The sequence below is a fragment of the Eumetopias jubatus genome, unplaced genomic scaffold (genome assembly GCF_037043125.1).
Source record: "Eumetopias jubatus isolate StellerSeaLion01/CBP00866 unplaced genomic scaffold, mEumJub1_p1.0 scaffold_8, whole genome shotgun sequence".
Lineage (NCBI taxonomy): Eukaryota > Metazoa > Chordata > Mammalia > Carnivora > Otariidae > Eumetopias > Eumetopias jubatus.
Window position 1 is genome coordinate 83,975,748 of NW_028274814.1, and position 19,841 is coordinate 83,995,588.

General features: G+C 38.2%; 1 protein-coding gene across 1 annotated transcript; it reads left to right on the top strand.

Moving 5' to 3' along the window:
• Window positions 1–8,905: 8,905 nt before the first annotated feature.
• On the top strand, window positions 8,906–9,844 carry LOC114214868 (olfactory receptor 6C4-like). The gene has a single exon (XM_028110737.2). It carries the CDS (start codon window positions 8,906–8,908, stop codon window positions 9,842–9,844), a length of 939 nt encoding a protein of 312 aa, XP_027966538.1.
• The last annotated feature ends 9,997 nt before the right edge of the window (window positions 9,845–19,841 follow it).

Sequence of the window (19,841 nt, forward strand, 5' to 3'; positions counted from 1 at the left end):
ATTATATGGCAAATTAATCTTTCACAAAGCAGGAAAGAATATCCAATGGGGGGTGGGGGCACATTGGTAGCTCAGTCAGTTGAGCATCTGACTCTTGGCTTCAGCTCAGGTCATGATCTCAGAGTTGTGGGATCCAGCCCCATGTCAGACTCCGTGCTCAGTGTGAGTCTGCTGGAGATTCTTTCCCTCCTCCTTTACCCCTCCCCCAGCTCACTCTTTCTCTCTTTAAATGAATAAAAAAATATCTTTTTTAAAAAAGAATACCCAATGGGGAATAAAACAGTCTCATCAGCAAATGGTGTTGGGAAAACCAGACGGCAACATGCAAAAGAAAGAAACTGGACCTCTTTATTACACCATACCTGAAAATAAATTCAAAATAGATTAAAGACCTAAATGTGAGACAGAAAACCATTAAAATCCTAGAAGAGAGTACAGGCAGTAATTTCTTTGATATTGGCCAAAATAGCAACATTTTTCTAAATATGTCTCCCGAGACAAGGGAAACAAAAGTAAAAATAAATTATTGGGACTACATCAAAATAAAAAGCTGCACAATGAAGAAAATAATCAACAAAACTGAAAGGCAACCTATGGAATGGGAAAAGATATTTGAAAATGACATATCCAACAAAGGGTTAGTATCCAAAATATATAAAGAACTTAAAAAGTCATCACCCAAAAAATAATCCAATTAAAAAATGGACAGAAGGTATGAACAGACATTACTCCAACGAAGACATTCAGATGGCCAACATGCACATGAAAAGATGCTCAACATCACTCATAATCAAAGAAATGCAAGTGAAAACTACACTGAGGTATATCTCACATCTGTCAGAATGGCTAAAATCAACAACATAAGATGTAACAACTGTTGGTGAAGATGTAAAGAAAAAGGAACCCTCTTACAATGTTGGTAGGAATGCAAACTGGTACAACCACTCTGGAAAACAGTATGGAGTTTCCTCAAAAAGTTTAATGTAGAACTACCCTATGATCCAGTAATCACACTACTGGGTATTTACCCCAAAAATACAAAAACACTAATTCAAAGGGATACATAGATTCCTCTGTTCATAGTAGCATTATTTACAATAGCCAAATTATAGAAACAGCCCAAGTATCCATTAATAGATGAATGGATAAAGAAGATTTGTGAGATAGATAGATAGATAGATAGATAGATAGATAGATAGATAGATAGATACACACACACACACACACACACACACACACACACACACACACACACAATGGAATATTATTAAGCAATAAAAAGAATGAAATCTTGCCATCTGCAATGACATGAATGGAGCTAGAGAGTATAATGCTATGTGAAATAAGTCAGCCAAAGAAAGACAAATACCATATGATTTCACTCATACGTGGAATTTAAGAAACAAAACAAATGAACAAAGGCAAAAAGAGAGAGAGAGAGAGAAACCAAGAAACAGACTTTTAACTATAGAGAATAAACTGATGGTTGCCAGAGAGGAGGTAGGTAAGGGGTTGCATGCAATACATGATGGGGATTAAGAATACATTTATCTTGATGAGCACTGAGTAATATATGGACTTGAATCACTATAATTACACCTGAAACTAATCTAACACTGTATGTTAACTGCATTGGAATAAAATAAAATATTTAGAGATCTATAGTGTGTGGGTTTAAAAGGTTTGAGCAGGAGTGTTAGGAAGTGGAGGAAGGATTTGCAAGACTTAGGAAATGGAGGAACGACACAGGGCCACCAGTCTTCTATAAGAAAACAGTTATCAGGACAAAAAGACTGATGGAAAAGAAAAGGGACTAATGGGGAAAATACTAATCTCTCCTCCATATCTCATGTTACTTGATCAATGTGAAGATCGCCACAGCGACAGAAGGCAGATACCCCCAGTGCTACTACTATCTTGCCCTTGAGGAGACATACAGTGTTCTGAACATCAAGCAAACAATTAAGGTATATTGTCTAGAGTCGTATTTAAATATAACAAAGGTATCTTCAGCATTATGCCCAGAATGTAGTAAACTGCTCAAAAAAATGTTTTTTAAAAAAAGTTGTTTTCGGGCGCCTGGGTGGCTCAGTCGTTAAGCGTCTGCCTTCGGCTCAGGTCATGATCCCAGGGTCCTGGGATCGAGTCCCACATCGGGGTCCCTGCTCAGCGGGAAGCCTGCCTCTCCCTCTCCCACTCCCCCTGCTTGTGTTCCCTCTCTCACTGTGTCTCTCTCTGTCAAATAAATAAATCTTTAAAAAAAAAAAAAAAGTTGTTTTCTATTTCCTGTTATCAATCATTATCATTACTGCAGTTTCCACAAGGCTTTTGTACTACACTGACAGTCTCCTGTTAACTTCCTCAGAGTCCCTTTGGATTTCTTCCCCAACCCCTTATTAAAAAGTTCAATTCCAGAGTTCTCAACAAAATAGGGTTCATTAGTACGCTCTGAATGTTGGCCTCCTGGGATCTTTGATTTTTCTCCTCAACTGATCATGCTGAGGTCTCTTCAGCATGTATAGAATATTTAAATACACGTCATAGAATAGAATAGAATATTTAAAATACACGTCAGTCTGCTATAAAATCACAAGCAGCACATACTCAGCCTCAAACAAGTCAGAAGAAGGGAAATAAGACTTTGAAGGAGGATGCTTTTGAATATCACTAAGTATGCTTTATTTAAATAAATCACATCTCAAGGGTGTGAGGCCAGGGCGCATTTTAAATTATTGTGGAATGAAGAAGTAGCAAATGACAGCTAAGCTGACATAGAGCAGGATGAGTATGATTTTTCCTATTAAATTTTCATAAGTTTGGGAACTTCTGTGAACAATTAGGTCAATCAGTAGTGGTGAGAAAGCAAACAAGTTCAGTTTTATGCCACCACTCAACCACATCAGACTTCTAATAGTGATTCATCCCATGGACATGTATGGGTAATATCCCACAGAACTTGCCCTGACAGTTAAGTGTAAGTATATTCTCAGTTTATAGTTATATCAATGTTCCCTCTTTGGGCTTATGGAGCATGAAATCATGTAATTGGTTTTTTAATTAAAAAGTAACTTTTCCCATTCAGTAGGTTGTCTTTTCATTTTGTTGATGGTTTTGACCTAGAGAATATCATGCTAAGTGAAATAAGTCAGAGAGACAAAGACAAATACCTCATGATTTCACTTATATGTGAAAACAAAAAACAGAAACAGACTTGTAAATAGAGAACAAACTGGTAGTTGCCAGAGGGAAGGAGTGGTAGGCTGGGTGAAATAGGTGAAGGAGATTAAAAGGTACAAACCGCCAGTTATAAAATAAATAAGTCATGGGGTTGAAAGATATAGCATATGAAATACAACCAATAATGTTGAGATAACATTGTATGGTGACAAATAGGTAACTACACTTACTGGGGTGAGAACTGGGTAATGTATAAAATTGTCAGTTCACTACGTTGTATATGAAACTAATAGAACATTCTGTGTCAACTATACTTCAGTTTAAGAAAGTTACTTATAGCGTTTATACAATCTAGACAAGCATAAAGTAAAAGAAGATAGCTCCCCATATGTCCCTCACTTTCCCATCTAACTTCATAAATTCACTATTTATTGTCCCAGATCTATGTGACTATGCACATAAAATATAGTTTTATATCAGATATAAGATATATCGATATAAAAATATATGTCTTTTTTTACCCAATGGGATCATAAAATACACTAGAGTTCAGCAGCGTGCTTTGTTCACATAGCAGGATACCAAATATATCTTGCCAAGTGAGTTCACATAAATCTTTCCCATTCATTTTTTTAAGTTTTTATTTAAACTCCAGTTAGTTCAAACAAATTAAATAAATAAATTCCAGTTAGTTAATATATATTATTTCCCACTCATTTTTATTGGCTTGTTTATTTTGTAGTTTGGATGTGCCAAAATTTTTTTGTCACTTCCCTACTAGTGGAAATTTAAATTGTTTCCAACTTTTTACAACAACAAACAATGCTGCAATGATTTGTAAAATTATTGAAGCAGATTTATTATAGAATTTATGTGGAAAGCAAATGTGATGTTTTTTATAACAAAGCTATTCATCAAAGACCAAAAATTCATGGCCAGGAAATGCAGGCCTGGATATTCACATCATTGGATGACATGACCTCGTTTCACACATCCTCAAGATTAGGATATTCTCGGGAACAACAGCAAAGACAACTCTCCGGTGTTCCAGATAGGCACACAGCCCAGGAGTACAGAGTTTAGGATCCCAGGGGCTTAAGGTTTCTTTATTTCAGGAAACTTAGAAGATCAGAATGACATTAAGACACCCACAGGATTCTAGACATTTAAGGCTTTTCTTGGGAAAATCACTGACCTTTCTGAAAAAGAATATTATGACCAAGTAATCTGATAGCCCTTTTCCTGGTTCTGTGTTGGGGCTATACTTGTATCCCAAGAAAAGTGACTCAGCCCGTCCAGGAGGCTTAGAGAGATAGGATAGGGGAGTCCAGGTGCACATGAACACTTCTCCCTAAGTCAGTGGTAAGAATGTAAAGCAGTTCCTAAAAGCCCCTCCTGAAATCATTTGATGTCTGAAGTTTCTCTTTCTATCAGTGACAGATAGCAGTATCCTGAAAACTAAGCATGAGGGAGTTCTGTGCCCAAACAAACTTTACACACTTTAAGTCATTTCAAAATTCAATTACGAATTACAAATAGAAGAAATACAGATTTTTATTATTTGGTGATGGAAGAGCACCAACTATGAACAAGGAAAATCTCAAAATACAATCTTGCTGATAGAGGCCTGGGTCTCCGCTCAAAACCCCAGCAGAACCAGGTAATATTCATGACTTACCGACCATTCATCAGTGGAAGACAGAAGGGAAACAGTAAAATCAATTTATGTATTCAAGCGATGTTATCCTAAACTGGCCCTGGAAAGTTCCTATTAATTACTAGATCAAAAAAAAGCAAGAAAAAATACACAATTTATATGGTAAATTGCCAAAGATAAAAGGGTAAATGGAGAACAAACTAAGGGTGGAGGGGGAGAGCACTATCTTTTTTCATTTATTTAACAACTATGTGTTTTGATCATACTGTATGTTTTTGCGACTGTGATTGGGGAATAAAAGAATATCAAAAAAGAGGAATAATATATTCATGATGAGCCTAGCATAAACCAACACTACAATCATTCAATAAGTGTTACCCCGATCTTAAAGAATTTATAGTCTGCTTTTGGAAAGATGATATATACACATAAAACAGAAAACACTTAATGCCTCATTAAGGCATCATTTATGTTAATTCTTATCTTAGAATCAAGCATCTCTCTGCATTTACGCTGTGTCACAGATATTCAAGTACTCCTTTTGATGTAAAAATTCCACACAGAGTACAGCCACTGTGGAAAACAGTACAGTGGTTCCTCAAAAAACTAAAAATAAAATTACCACATGATCCAGCAAGATAGGCTACTGGGTATATATTCAAAAGAATTGAAAGCAAGGCCTTTTTTTTTTTTTGGAAAGCAGGATCTTGAAGATATATTTGCCCACTCATGTTTATGGCAGCATAATTCACAATCATCAAAACAGAAGCAAGCCAAACATCCATCGACAGATAAACAGGTAAACAAAATGGGATATGTATATACAATGGAATATTATTCAGCCTTAAAAAGGGAGGAAATGTCTTGAGAATATTATGTTAAACAGAATAAAACAGTCACAAAAGACAAATATTGTATGATTTTACTACTTTTAACTAAAGTAGTCAGATTCATAAAAACAGAATGTAGAATGGCGCTTGCCAGCGGTAGGAGGGAAGGGGGAAACGGGAGTTGTTTAATGGGTATAGAGTTTCAGTTTTACAAGATACATAGTTCTAGAGATCTGTTGCACACCAAAGTGAATATACTGAACACTACTGAACTTAAAGATGGTGTTAAGATGGTAACTTTTATGTTCCATGTTTTTTACCACAATTTTTTTTGGTAATTCCACAAAGCATCTCACAAATGCTAATTACACTCTGTACAGGTTGTCTTACTCAGATAATAGTGCTTAGCAACTGGACTCAATTTACTGATTTTTCTGTCTCCACTTGCACAAGGAGATCTGCTGGAAGTGGACGAAGAGATAAACTCTCATTTCTATAGCGTCCTGGCTACAGAGACAGAAAAGACTCTAGTAGCTTGAGCCACAGGTTTTTCAGGGTCAATGTATGGACTATCTTCCAATTAAAAGTCTGCCTGAAAATACTAAAAATTTCCTTTGGGATGTATATGGCTAAATATACAGGAAATTAAATTTAGATCAATGGTCTATAAACAGAACTTGTTCAACTAGCTTCTGACAGAAATTAATTAATGACAGAAATAAATTAATATAATGATGTATTCTGTTTGGGAATTAGCCATTTTCTATTTTATGTATATATGACATCTTTCCAAAAGTAGACTGTAAGTTCCTTAAGAGCAGGGGAAGAGCAAAGAACCAACGCTGATTGAATGACTTTTAAGAGTTACTGTTTTTCAAAAGTAAATTTCTTGACATTTAACCAAAAAAACCTATGGAGGAGTTTGGAAATTTAAATAGGTTTTGTCACAGTGAAAAATTATGCTGAAATATATTTTAACATACTAAGTTTAATTTGAGGGGAATATGTCCAAAAGATAATGTATTATAGAGAGTTAAAAATATGGGGCTGCAGGTGAAATAAGAATTCAGGCCTAGGAATAGCAATTTGAGAGGCATCATGAGATAGGTGTACGACAGGATTGTTTCTCTCATTTAGAAACTCAAGCCAGCAAACAACTTCTGAAAAATGTGTTTAGGAGAAAGTACAGCCAGAGTAAGAGACACATGATGAGAGTCTGGAGAAAGGAGGACAAATTAGGAAAGAGCCATTGGTTAAAGGAAGAAATTAAGAAAATATTAGAAGAAAAAAATCAAAGACAATGTAGAGATAAAATACAAATATACAGAAATTTTTTAAAGAATATGCAATCACTGTTTAATAAATATGTTAGAAAAATAAAAAAGTGGGTCTGGTCCAATGTATTTTAGAATAGAAGAATTTGCTGGCTGTGTGCGCTTGGCTAAATCACTAAAACTTTCCCAGCTTCAGTTTCACCATCATCATCACTATTATCCTCATAGTATCATTAATGCACATTATCTCATCTGTAAGAATGAGATAATAGTTGTAATCACTCTGCCCCTGGATGAGGATGGAAAATCAGCACAATCTGGTAGTTGAGTGTGCAGACTATGAATCAGGCAGCACTAGGTTAGAATTCTGGCTCCACACTACACAAGCTGTGGGATTTAGAACAATTTATCAACTGCTCCAAACCTCAGTTTCCTCATCTGCAAAATGGAGATAGTAATGGTACCTATCTCAAAGGGCTGTTATGGTAACCAAATAAAATAATGACAAGGCTTGGCCCATTAAGTCCTCAACTGATAACAGTTATTATTTTTGGAGGGGGGAGGGGCAGATCAAGAGGGAGAGAGAGAGAATCTTAAGCAGGCTTCATGCCCAGTGGGGAGCCCAAGGCAGGGCTTGATCTCACAACCCTGAGATCATGACCTGAGCTGAAGTCAAGAGTCAGACACTTAACCAACTGAGCCACCCGGGCGCCCTGATAACAGTTATTATTTATTGTTATCATAGTTATAACCAAGTAAAACAATGTACATTAAATGCTTTTTAAGGTAGAAGGTGGTAAAAATAAAAATGTTTGTGACTTTGTATTTTCAGGAATCAGAAAGAAACTGACCTCTGACACAAGAAGACTCATCTACTCTTTGGAACAGAGGTATGAGAAGATGAGTACAGGGACAGAAATGTCTTGAGAAAAGGAAGGTAGATATGGAGGTTCGTGCCAGAAGAAATTTTGCAAATTAATAAACTGTAAGTGTGTTATCTGCTGAAAATGGCTTTGAGAATTTGAGAACTTACTGTGAAGAAGGTTAAATAAAACTTAGCTTAAATTTTAAATTTAACTTAAATTTTATTGTAGTAGCTACACAACTATTCAGAACCCTGTTCTTCACCTATAAACAAAAAATAATTACTCAGCTTCTCAAAGTATGGTATAGATAGTGCCCTAAGCAAACAAGTTTTTCATTAGAAACTCCTAAATGAGTTTTGCAACTTTTTATTTCAGTTTTATTTGTCTAGCCAGAGTAAAATTACATGCTTATTAATACACATGGATATGAAAGAAAATGATAGCAGATATCTTCTTGGAGAGATACTATCTGTTCCACTGCTAAAACTGTACTGTCTAAGACAGGAAACTTGAGACTTGAAGGAAAGCAGACACTGGCAGCAAAGATTTAGAGACTGATGATGCTAGTTACAGTGGTTCACAAATTCAAAATATTGAAGGGAACTTGAGGGCATCCTTGGTTACTGCAGTTGTAATGGTAGTGCTGATTCATTCCTAAAGGCTCCTCAACTGTGAGCTTACACAGCTTTTCTTCTCACACTGAGACCAAGAAAGGGATGGAAATGAGACATCGCTGCCAAATTACCAGATATGATGCAAGATCCAAAGTAGACTCAATGTTCAAAGTGGAAATAAAAATACAAAATGGAGAGAATGATACCTTAGACATTGGTTTAGAAGGTAGGCTAGGAAAGTATGGGAAGAGCCTGAAATGGAGACATGGAGAAAATTTTCCTGCCTGAGAATTTAAAAAAATAATTCTTGTGAAGAGCCAGCCTCTGTCCAATAGAAAATCTCATTTGAGTCAAATTGACAGAAAATAGACATTTGAACCAACTCAACAGAAAAGGCTTAGCTTCTCCTAAATGTTCCTGAGCTCCTCCTTCCATTCTCATTCCTGACTTCTTTCCTTTGTACCTCTATACGTAGTAAAGGTTAGCAATGAAAAACCAAACCTTTCTGACAGAATTCATTCTGCTGGGACTAACAGACACCCTGCAGATCAAACCTGTAATCTTTATATTTCTCCTCCTCACCCACATATTCAGCATCATTGGAAACCTGACAATCATCACCCTTACACTACTGGACTCCCACCTCCAGACTCCCATGTATTTCTTCCTCTGGAATTTCTCCTTCTTAGAAATTTCCTTTACAACCACTTTTACTCCCAGGCTGCTGTTCAGCATCACAACTGGCAACAAGACCATCAGCTTTGCTGGCTGCTTCACTCAGTATTTCTTTGCCATCTTCTTTGGAGCCACAGAGTTTTACCTTCTGGCTGCCATGTCCTATGACCGCTATGTGGCCATCTGCAAACCCCTGCATTACCTGACCATCATGAGCAGCAGAGTCTGCATCCAGCTGGTTCTCTTCTCTTGGTTGGCTGGATTTCTAATCATCATATCCCCAATCATCCTGACCAGTCAGCTGCATTTCTGTGCCTCCAACATGGTGAATCATTATTATTGTGACTATGGACCCCTCCTAGAAATGTCTTGCACAGACACAAGACTCCTGGAGCTGCTTGACTTTATCTTAGCAGTAGTGACCTTGGTGGTCACCCTGGTGCTGGTGATTCTCTCCTACACAAGCATCATCTGGACCATCGTCAAGATCCCCTCTGCTCAGCAAAGGAAAAAGGCCTTTTCCACGTGTTCTTCCCACATGATTGTCATCTCCCTCTCTTATGGCAGCTGCATCTTCATGTACATAAAACCTTCAGCAAAAGAAGGAGTTGCCTTCAACAAGGGGGTAGCTGTGCTCAATAACTCAGTTGCCCCTTTACTGAACCCATTCATTTACACTCTAAGGAACAAACAAGTAAAACAAGCTTTCAAGGATGTCACCAGAAAAATAGTGCATCTTTATTCATTTTAATGGCCTCAAAATCAATGGAAATTCTGAATGAAATTCATGAAGTTATTCCAACTGTTAACTTGAGCTTCTGCTATCTCTTCTAAACTAATTGCTCATATCAATGGATTGTGAATATGTGTCAAAATTTTGTTCCAAATTTGCAAGCAAGAGAAAGATATTCAAAGATCTTTTTTCTGGTACATATCCTTCAATAAAGGGGAAAACTAGGGGAAAATATTCTTAGAGTACATACAAAAAAGAACTATCTGATTAAAAATTATTTTGCTTACCATAAATCTGGTAATAAGCTTAATGATTAAGTCTATTTTCCCACAAGAAGCTCTTAGTCTTACCAGTAACTATCAAAAAGTTGTAGGCACATTTTGTCAAAAATTCCTAGGTACTTCCCAGAAAATACAATTCATGAGGTCATACACAAAAACAAGTTCTATTTCAGATAATTGTCCTTAGATTTTCACCAATTTGCTTTCTCAAGCTTCTCCCTCTGATAGTTCTTAAAGATTGTCTCTTTCCAGCATTTCCTACAGAAAATATTTCCTGCTCTAAAGACAGAATGGAATCTCATGATTGTTCATAAGGACATTTCTGACTCTCATTTGAGAGCTGAAATCAAAATGAAAACTGTTACCAAGGAATCTTTGGACTCCTTTTAAAGGAAAAATCAGGTGAAGAGATATCTTAGGTCATGAAAACGATGGTCAAAATCTCTAGAAGCTGGAGTGTAGCAAAGTGTGCCTGACTTTTAGAGAATACATTTGTAGATGAAATTGGGAGGGTTAGAAGAGTTACAGATGCTACTTAGGGAGACCTTAGGATGCTATAGTCTGTTAACTATCTCCACAACTTTCTGCAGTTCGAGTCCCTTGGTCACCCCCTCTGACTTTGCCAATCCTTGTGGTAAATGTTTCTGGCAGTCAAGTGGAGCCACCTGGCCTCCACTCCTTCAGGTTCCATCATCCCCATGAAAATTAACAAGACCATCTCTGTGACCATATATCCCACCAACATCCCTGGTGAATGACTGCCATTACTAATTTTTTAGTGATCCTGATATCCCTCTCAGCAGCACATTCCTTATCTCCCTAGTGAATGTGTCCCAGTGCCCCTTCTAGTGAATCTAATGCTCTTACATCATTCCACCATGCCCACCACCCTCAGCCTTTTTATCCCTTCCATTAACATCTTTCCGGGCAAGTCAAGTATTTCCACATCACTCAGTGTCGGACATCACTTTTTCAGGCTCCAAGAGCCACCCCAGCAGTAAAATGAGGTCCTTGCTAGCATGTTAAGCGCCCCCATCCTGAGGATGTTAATAAATTCTTTCTCAGCCAGTATTACATTCTGGGACCCTGATCAAAATCCAATCTTGAGAACACTTTTCTGACTTCTGCCAGTACAAGCTAGCCAATTCTTTCCATTTTTCTGGTGCATATGTTCTTCCCTCCTTTATCAAGCCCAGCATGTCCTCAGCTGGATAATACTAGATTTAACCCTAGTTATCAGCCCGGCATCCAGGAGAAAAATTGGGGACAGCTACTGAGGGAAGCATCTGGTGCCTTATAGAAGAGAGGGGCCTCAGAAGCATCTTCCAGCTAGCTCTTAGTAGGGAAGGGTGGGCCACCTCTGCAAAACCAAAGTATTCATAACAAGCTACAAAGTCAAAATCCTCAGAAGGATTCATCCAAATGTGCCTTTTCCATGTTTACAGTATCCATGTTTTCCCCATCAGGGTCTTGAGCTTCATAACTTATCTGCCTTGGATGAGCATTCAAATGTCTCTGGAGTTCTATAATTCTAACAAGTAGATCAACATACCACTCAACTATGTTCTGTCCTTCAGCTACAGGAGATAAGGGTCTCTTTGTAACCTACAACATAGGTAGACCCTATGGCTCAAATAAATAGCCATTAACATCCCTTAACTCTCATTATCCCTCATCAAGACATCAAAACAACTTGGCAACAACCAATCAACTCGACCATCTTTGTAGGCATTTATTTTCCTATATTTTTCAAATGCTTGTAACATCAGATCTGCATTCCCTTCCTCTGGGACATTTTTCCAAATCAACATCAGTGAATTTAGCAACTGAGCCACCACACTATACACAAGATAATACCAGCCCACAATTGAAAGATTTTGAAGATTATGGTACACTGAAATTATTGATAGCAACAACAAAAATTAAATTCAGCTCAACTCCTGACTAGGTTGAATAAACATACCATTAACCTTACAGAAAAAAATACATGCCCATTTCTGAGTATAAGTACTATTTATCTCAGTCTCGACTATTTGTCTGCATGTGATGTCCAACATGCAATCAAAAATTACAATACACACCAAAAAAAACAAAAACAAACAACCCATTATCAAAACAAAATTTTGAAACTAACTCAGAAATGACACGGATCAGGCAAGGACTATAAAATAATTATGATTATTCTGTTAAAAGATTTAATGAACAAGGCAAACAACACGCATGAACAGTTGGGAAACTTTAACAGAAAGAGAAAGTTTATGTTTGTTTTTATTTTTGTTTTTAGCATAATGGAATGCTAGAACTAGAATACAATGTAAGTGTAAGAGGGTTCCCCTTTCAAAACATCCTCAACAACACCTGATGTTTCCTGTGTTGTTAATTTTAGTCATTCTGACGAGGGTGAGGTGATCTCCCATTGTAGTTTCAGTTTGCATCCCTCTGATGACAAGTGATGTTGAGCATCTTCTCATATGTCTGTTGGTCATCTGGATGTCTTTGAAAAAAAATGTCTATTTGTGTCTTCTGCCCATTTGTTAACTGGATTATTTGGGTTTGTGTGTTGCATTTTATAAGTTCTCTATTTACTCTGGATACTAACCCTTTATAAGATATATCACTAGCAAATATCTTCTCCCATTCCAGAGGTTGCCTTTTAATTTTGTTGATTGTTTCCTTCACTGTTCAAGAACTTCTTTTTTTTTTTAAGATTTTATTTATTTATTTGACAGAAAGAGAGACAGCAAGAGAGGTAACACAAGCAGGGGGAATGGGAGAGGGAGAAGCAGGCTTCCCATGGAGCAGGGAGCCCGATGTGGGGCTCGATCCCAGGGCCCTGGCATCATGAGCTGAGCAGAAGGCAGATGTTTAATGACTGAGCCACCCAGGTGCCCAGGAACTTTTATTTTGATGAAGTCACAGTAGTTGATTTTTGCTTTTGTTTCCCTTGCTTCAGGAGACATATCTAGAAAGGTGTTACAGCTGACATCAAAGCTACTGCCTGTGTTCTCTCCTGGGATTTTTATGGTTTCAGGTCTTACATAAATGTAAGGTCTTTAATCCATTTTGCATTTATCTTTGTTATGGTGTAATAAAGCGGTCCAGTTTCTTTCTTTTGCATGTTGCTGTCTACTTTTCCCAACACCATTTATTGAAGAGATTCCTAAGTTTTAAAGATCAGTGGGCTTGGCTGGGATAGAGCCACTGTACTGCTCCTGGTGAGAAGGCAGGAAAACAACCTGGGGATAGACAGTGTGGAAACTGTGAACTGAAGAGTGCCTGGGGCACACAGTGGGGAGATTATTCATACTTCTTAGAGGAAGTCCCTGAGAGACAGCATTCACAGAGACACCTCTCTGGAAACAAAGCAGCTGGCCAGCACCTTTTCCCTCTCCCAGCCCTCAACATAAACACAGAGCCACCTGCAGGAAACAGCACATTACCTACACTGGCTACCTAACTTGCTTACACCAAGCCCCTGCACTCCAGTGGAACTGCCCTTCTCAGTCAAGCTTGCCTCAGTCCCAGGGCAATAGGCCCCACACCCAAAAGACCAGCACAAAACCCTGCCCACACTAAGTGGTTTATTAGGGCTTCAGTTCCAATGGAAGTGGTGACAGGTCTCATTTCACAAGCAGACCAGAGCACACCTAGTTAAAACTTGCCACATTCAGGCCAGGGACCAAACACTGTCAACAGCATGCAAGGAGAGCCTCTGCAGGTGACTGGTCTGAAGGACAGAGCAGCCAGAATGCCACAGCAGACTGCAGGCAGCACACACAGAAGACACCGTATGAAGCACAAGGCCCAGGGAACTGCATGACCTCTCCTTCATAAAGCCATTATTTTCAGGAACAGGAGACAAAACTGGCTTTTCTAACACAGAGAAGAAGACAGAGACTTGGATAAAATGCCAAGACAGAAGAATTTATCCCAAGGACACAGTCAGAAATCTCAGCAAAACAGTAACATGCCTAATGGAGAATTTAAAACAACAATCCTAAAGATACTCACTGGGCTTAAGAAAAGAATAGAAGACATCAGTGAGACCCTTACCACAAAGATAAAAGGTTAAAAAACATTCAGAGATGAAGACTGCAATAAATGAGGTTGATAACAGGCTTGGTGCAATGTACATCAGGCTGGAAGAAGCAGAAGAATGAAGTAATGATGTAGAAGACAAAATAATGAAAAATAATGAAGCTGAACAAAAGAGAGAAAGAAGAATTATGCAACACGAAAATAGACTTAGGGAACTCAGTAACTCCATCAAATGTAATAACATTCATATTATAAAAGTCCCAGGAGAAGAAGAAAGAGAAAAGGGGGAAGAACATTTACTTGAAAAACTAATAGCAGAAAACTTCCCTAATCTGCAGAATGAAACAGACATCCAGATCCAGGAGGCACAGGGAACTCCCAACAAAATCAACAAAAGCAGGTCAACACCAAGACACATTGTAATTACATTTGCAAAATATAGTGATAAAGAAAAAATCTTACTAGAAACAAGACAAAAGAAGTCATTTACTTGCAAGGGAAAACCCATAAGGCTAACTACAGATTTCTCAACAGAAACATAGCAAGCCAGAAAGGATTGGCATGATATATTCAAAGTGCTGAATGGAAAATATCTACACCAAGAATACTCTATCCAACAAAGCTAACATTCAGAATAGAATGAGAGTTTCCCAGATAAATAATAAAAACTAAAGGATCTCATGACAACTAAACCAGCCCTGTAAGAAATATTAAAAGGGAGTTTTTGCGTGGAAAGGAGAGACCAAAAGTGACACTATAAAGGAAAGAAATGCAAAAGCAGTAAAAATCGGTCAAGGAACTCATACCAAATACAAGGATAAAAAATATAGTAACAAACCTAAAACATGGGGAGGAGAGGAGAAAAGAATGTATTCACGGGTGCCTGGCTGGTTTAGTCGGTAGATCATGCAACTGTTCCTCTTGGGGTCATGAGTTCAAGACCCACATTTGAGCATGGAGCATACCTTAAAAAAAAAAAGAAGGGGCGCCTGGGTGGCTCAGATGGTTAAGCATCTGCCTTCGGCTCAGGTCATGATCCCAGGGTCCTGGGATCGAGCCCCGCATAGGGCTCCTGGCTCAGTGGGGAGCCTGCTTCTGCCTCTCTCCCTGCTCATGCTCCCCCCCCTCTTTCTCTCTGTATCTCTGTGTCTCAAATGAGTAAATAAAATTTTTTAAAAAATTTTTAAAAATTTAAAAATTTGAAAAAAATGAAAAAAAAGAAGAAGATTGGGTTCAAACCTGAACAATCATCAACTTAATGTAAACTGCTATTTCCAAAAGAGGTTATATATATCATATATATATATGATATATATATATATATTTGGTGTATATATATATATATATGATATATATATACACCAAATATAATGGTAACCAAATATCAAAAACCCTAATAAACATGCAAAGAATAAAGAGAAAGAAATCCAAATACATCACTAAGGAAATTCGAAACAAAACATGAGAGAAAGACAAGAAAGGATCAGAGAAAATCTCCAGAAACAACAGCAAAATAAGTAATAAAATGGCAATAAATACATATCTATCAATAATCATTTCAATGTAAATGGGCTAAATGCTCCAATCAAAGGATGGCAGGTGTCAGAATTGATTTTTTTTAAAAAGAATCATCTATAAGCTGCCTACAATTTAGACCTAAAGATACCTGCAGATCAAAAGTGAGGGCATGGAGAAACACTTATCACGCAAATGGATGTCAAAAGAAAGCGAGTGTAGCAATACTTATATTGGACAAACTAGATGTTAAAACAGACTACAAAAAGAGACAAGAAGGGTACTATATAATTATAAGGAGACAATCCAACAAGTAGATAAAACGGTTGTAAATATTTATGCACCCAATATGGGAACACTCAAATATATAAAACAATTCATAACAAACATAAAGCAACTAATTGATAGTAACACAATAATAGTAGGGGACTTTAACACCCCACTTTCATCAATCAGATCACCTAAACAGAAAATCAACAAGGAAGCAATAGCTTTGAATGACACACTAGACCAGATGGACTTAGGAGATACATTCAGAACATTCTATCCTAAAACAGCAGAATACACATTCTTTTCAAGTACACAATGGACATTCTCCAGAATAGAGTACATACTAGGTCACTAGGTAGGCTAATTGGCCCCCCACTCACCCACTTCCCCTGGCCAGCAAAGACTAGCAGGGAACTGAGAAGCCCGATACTGCAGCAACAATGTGGGGTGAGTCATATCTCTGATTGCCTCTCTCTGCTAGTAGCAGGGTCTAGTGGGGGGCTAAGTGTACACCCCACCAAAAGGCAAAAAGACAGCATGAATCAGTGCCTTACTCTCAGTGTGAAGGTATCATCAGGGCCAAGAAGGAAGCAATGGGGCAGCATGGGTAGACTGTTACACTTTGCCAGGACGGTGTTGGCAGGGCTGAGCAAGAGACTGAAAATACACACTCACTGAGCAAGAGACTGAAAATACACACTCACACACTGTGCTACATCTCAACAAAGAGACCAGCTGCTAAAAATATATATTACATAGGATTCAGAATATTATAATAAAATATCCAAAATATCAAGAAAACAATTAAAAATTGATCATCATAGGGCGCCTGGGTGGGTCAGTTGGTTAAGTGTCTGAATCTTGATTTCAGCTTAGGTCATGATCTCAGGGTCCTAGGATCAAGCCCCACATCAGGCTCTGTGATCAGTGGGGAGTCTGAGGATTCTCTCTCTCCCTCTCCCTCTGTCCCTACCCTCACTCACACGCTCTCTCTCTCTCTCTCTCTCTCTGGTGCTCTCTCTCTCTCTTTCTCTAAAATAAATAAATTTTTTTTTAAAAATTGCTCATCACACAAAGAACCAGAAATACCACAACTTAAATGAAAAAGACAATCAAAGATGCCAACACTGGGATGAATCAAATTTGGGGATTACCTCACAGGGATTCTAAAGCAACCATCATAAAAATGCTTCATTGCAATTGTGTATTCTCTTTAAATAAATGAAAAAATAGAAAATCTCACAAAGAAAGTTATAAAAAGGAACTAAAAGGAGATTATAGAACTTAAAAATACAATAGCAGAAATTTTGAAAACTCATTGAATGACCTCATTAATAAAGACGACTGAAGATAGAATCAGTGAACAGGTCAGTAGAATTTACTGAGAACAGAAACTACATTTTTTTTTAAGATTTCATTTATTTGACAGAGCGACAGACACAGAGAGAGAGGGAACACAAGCAAGGGGAGTGGAAGAGGGAGAAGCAGGCTTCCCGCCAAACAGGGAGCCAGATGCGGGGCTCGGTCCCAGGATCCTGGGATCACGACCTGACCGAAGGCAGACGCCTAATGACTGAGCCACCCAGGCACCCCGGAAACTAAATACATTTTTTAAAAATGAACAAAGCAGGGAAAAGCTGAGAGCCTTTCCCTTAAGATCAGGAACACGTCAAGGATGCCCACTCTCGCCACTATTGTTCAACATAGTATTAGAAGTCCTAGTAACAGCAATCAGACAACAAAAAGAAATAAAAGGTATTTAAACTGGCAAAAAAGTCAAACTCTCTCTTTTCTCAGATGACATGATACTTTATGTGGAAAACCCAAAAGACTCCACCCCCAAATTACTAGAACTCATACAGCAGTTCAGTAATGTGGCAGGATACAAAATCAATGGACAGAAATCAGTTGCTTTCTTATACACTAACAATGCAACTGTAGAAAGAGAAATTAGACAAACGATTCCATTTACAATAGCACCAAAAATCATAAGATACCTCGGAATAAACCTAACCAAAGAGGTAAAGGATCTATACTCTAGGAACTACAGAACACTCATGAAAGAAATTGAAGAAGACACAAAAAGATGGAAAAAACATTTTATGCTCATGGATGAGAAGAATAAACATTGTTAAAATGTCTATGCTACCCAGAGCAATCTATACCTTCACCGCCATCCTGATCAAAATTCCAATGACATTTTTCAAAGTTCAAATCCTAAAATTTGTATGGAATCAGAAAAGACCCCAAATCACCAAGGAAATGTTGAAAAAGAAAAACAAAGCTGGGGGCATCACGTTGCCCGATTTCAAGCTACATTACAAAGCAGTGATCACCAAGACAGCATGGTACTGGCACAAAAACAGACATATAGACCAATGGACCAGAATAGAGAGCCCAGATATGGACCCTCAACTCTATGGTCAAATAATCTTCGACAAAGCAGGAAAAAATATGCAATGGAAAAAAGACAATCTCTTCAATAAATGGTGCTGGGAAAATTGGACAGCCACATGAAGAAGAATGAAACTCAACCATTCTCTAACCATAAACAAAGATAAACTCAAAGTGGATGAAAGACCTCAATGTGAGACAGGAATCCATCAAAATCCTAGAGGAGAACATAGCAATAACCTCTTTGACACTGGCCACAGCAACTTCTTTCAAGATACATCCCCAAAAGCTAGTGAAACAAAAGCAAAAATGAACTTCTGGGACTTCATCAAGATAAAAAGCTTCTGCACAACAAAGGAAACAGTCAACAAAACAAAGAGGCAACCCACAGAATGGGAGAAGATATTTACAAATGACACTACAGATAAAGGGCTGGTATCCAAGATCTATAAAGAACTTCTCAAACTCAACACTGAAAAAACAAATAATCAAGTCAAAAAATGGGCAGAAGACATGCACAGACACTTCTCTGAAGAAGACATACAAATGGCTAACAGACACATGAAATAATGTTCATCATTAGCCATCAGGGAAATTCAAATGAAAACCACATTGAGATAACACCTTACACCAGTTAGAATGGCAAAAATTGGAAGGGCAAGAAACAACAAATGTTGGAGAGGTTGTGGAGAAAGGGGAACCCTCTTACACTGTTGGTGGGAATGCAAGTTGGTACAGCCACTCTGGAAAACAGTGTGGAGGTTCCTCAAAAAATTAAAAATAGAGCTACCCTACAACCCAGTAATTGCACTACTGGGTATTTACCCCAAAGACACAGATGTAGTGAAAAGAAGGGCCATATGCACCCCCATGTTCATAGCAGCAACGTCTGCAATAGCCAAACTGTGGAAGGAGCCGAGATGCCCTTCAACAGATGAATGGATAAAGAAGATGTGGTCCAGGGGCGCCTGGGTGGCTCAGTTGGTTAGGCGACTGCCTTCAGCTCAGGTCATGATCCTGGAGTCCCGGGATCGAGTCCCACATCGGGCTCCCTGCTCAGCAGGGAGTCTGCTCCCTCTGACCCTCTTCCCTCTCGTGCTCTCTATCTCTCATTCTCTCTCTCTCAAATAAATAAATAAAATCTTTAAAAAAAGAAAAAGAAGATGTGGTCCATATATACAATGGAATATTATTACTCAGCCATCGGAAAGGATGAATACCCAACTTTTACATCAACACGGATGGGACTGGAGGAGATTATGCTAAGTGAAGTAAGTCAAGCAGAGAAAGTCAATCATCATATGGTTTCACTTATTTGTGGAACATAAGGAATAGTGTGGAGGACGTTAGGAGAAGGAAGGGAAAAATGAAGAGGGGGAAATCGGAGGGAGAGACGAACCATGAGAGACTATGGACTCTGAGAAACAAACAGGGTTTTAGAGGGGAGGGGGGTGGGGGGATGGGTTAGCCCAGTGATGGGTATTAAGGAGGGTACGTACTGCATGGAGCACTGGGTG

Bases quoted from the DNA above. Each gene is read 5' to 3' on its own strand.
- LOC114214868 (XM_028110737.2), top strand. From the start codon at position 8,906: ATGAAAAACCAAACCTTTCTGACAGAATTCATTCTGCTGGGACTAACA.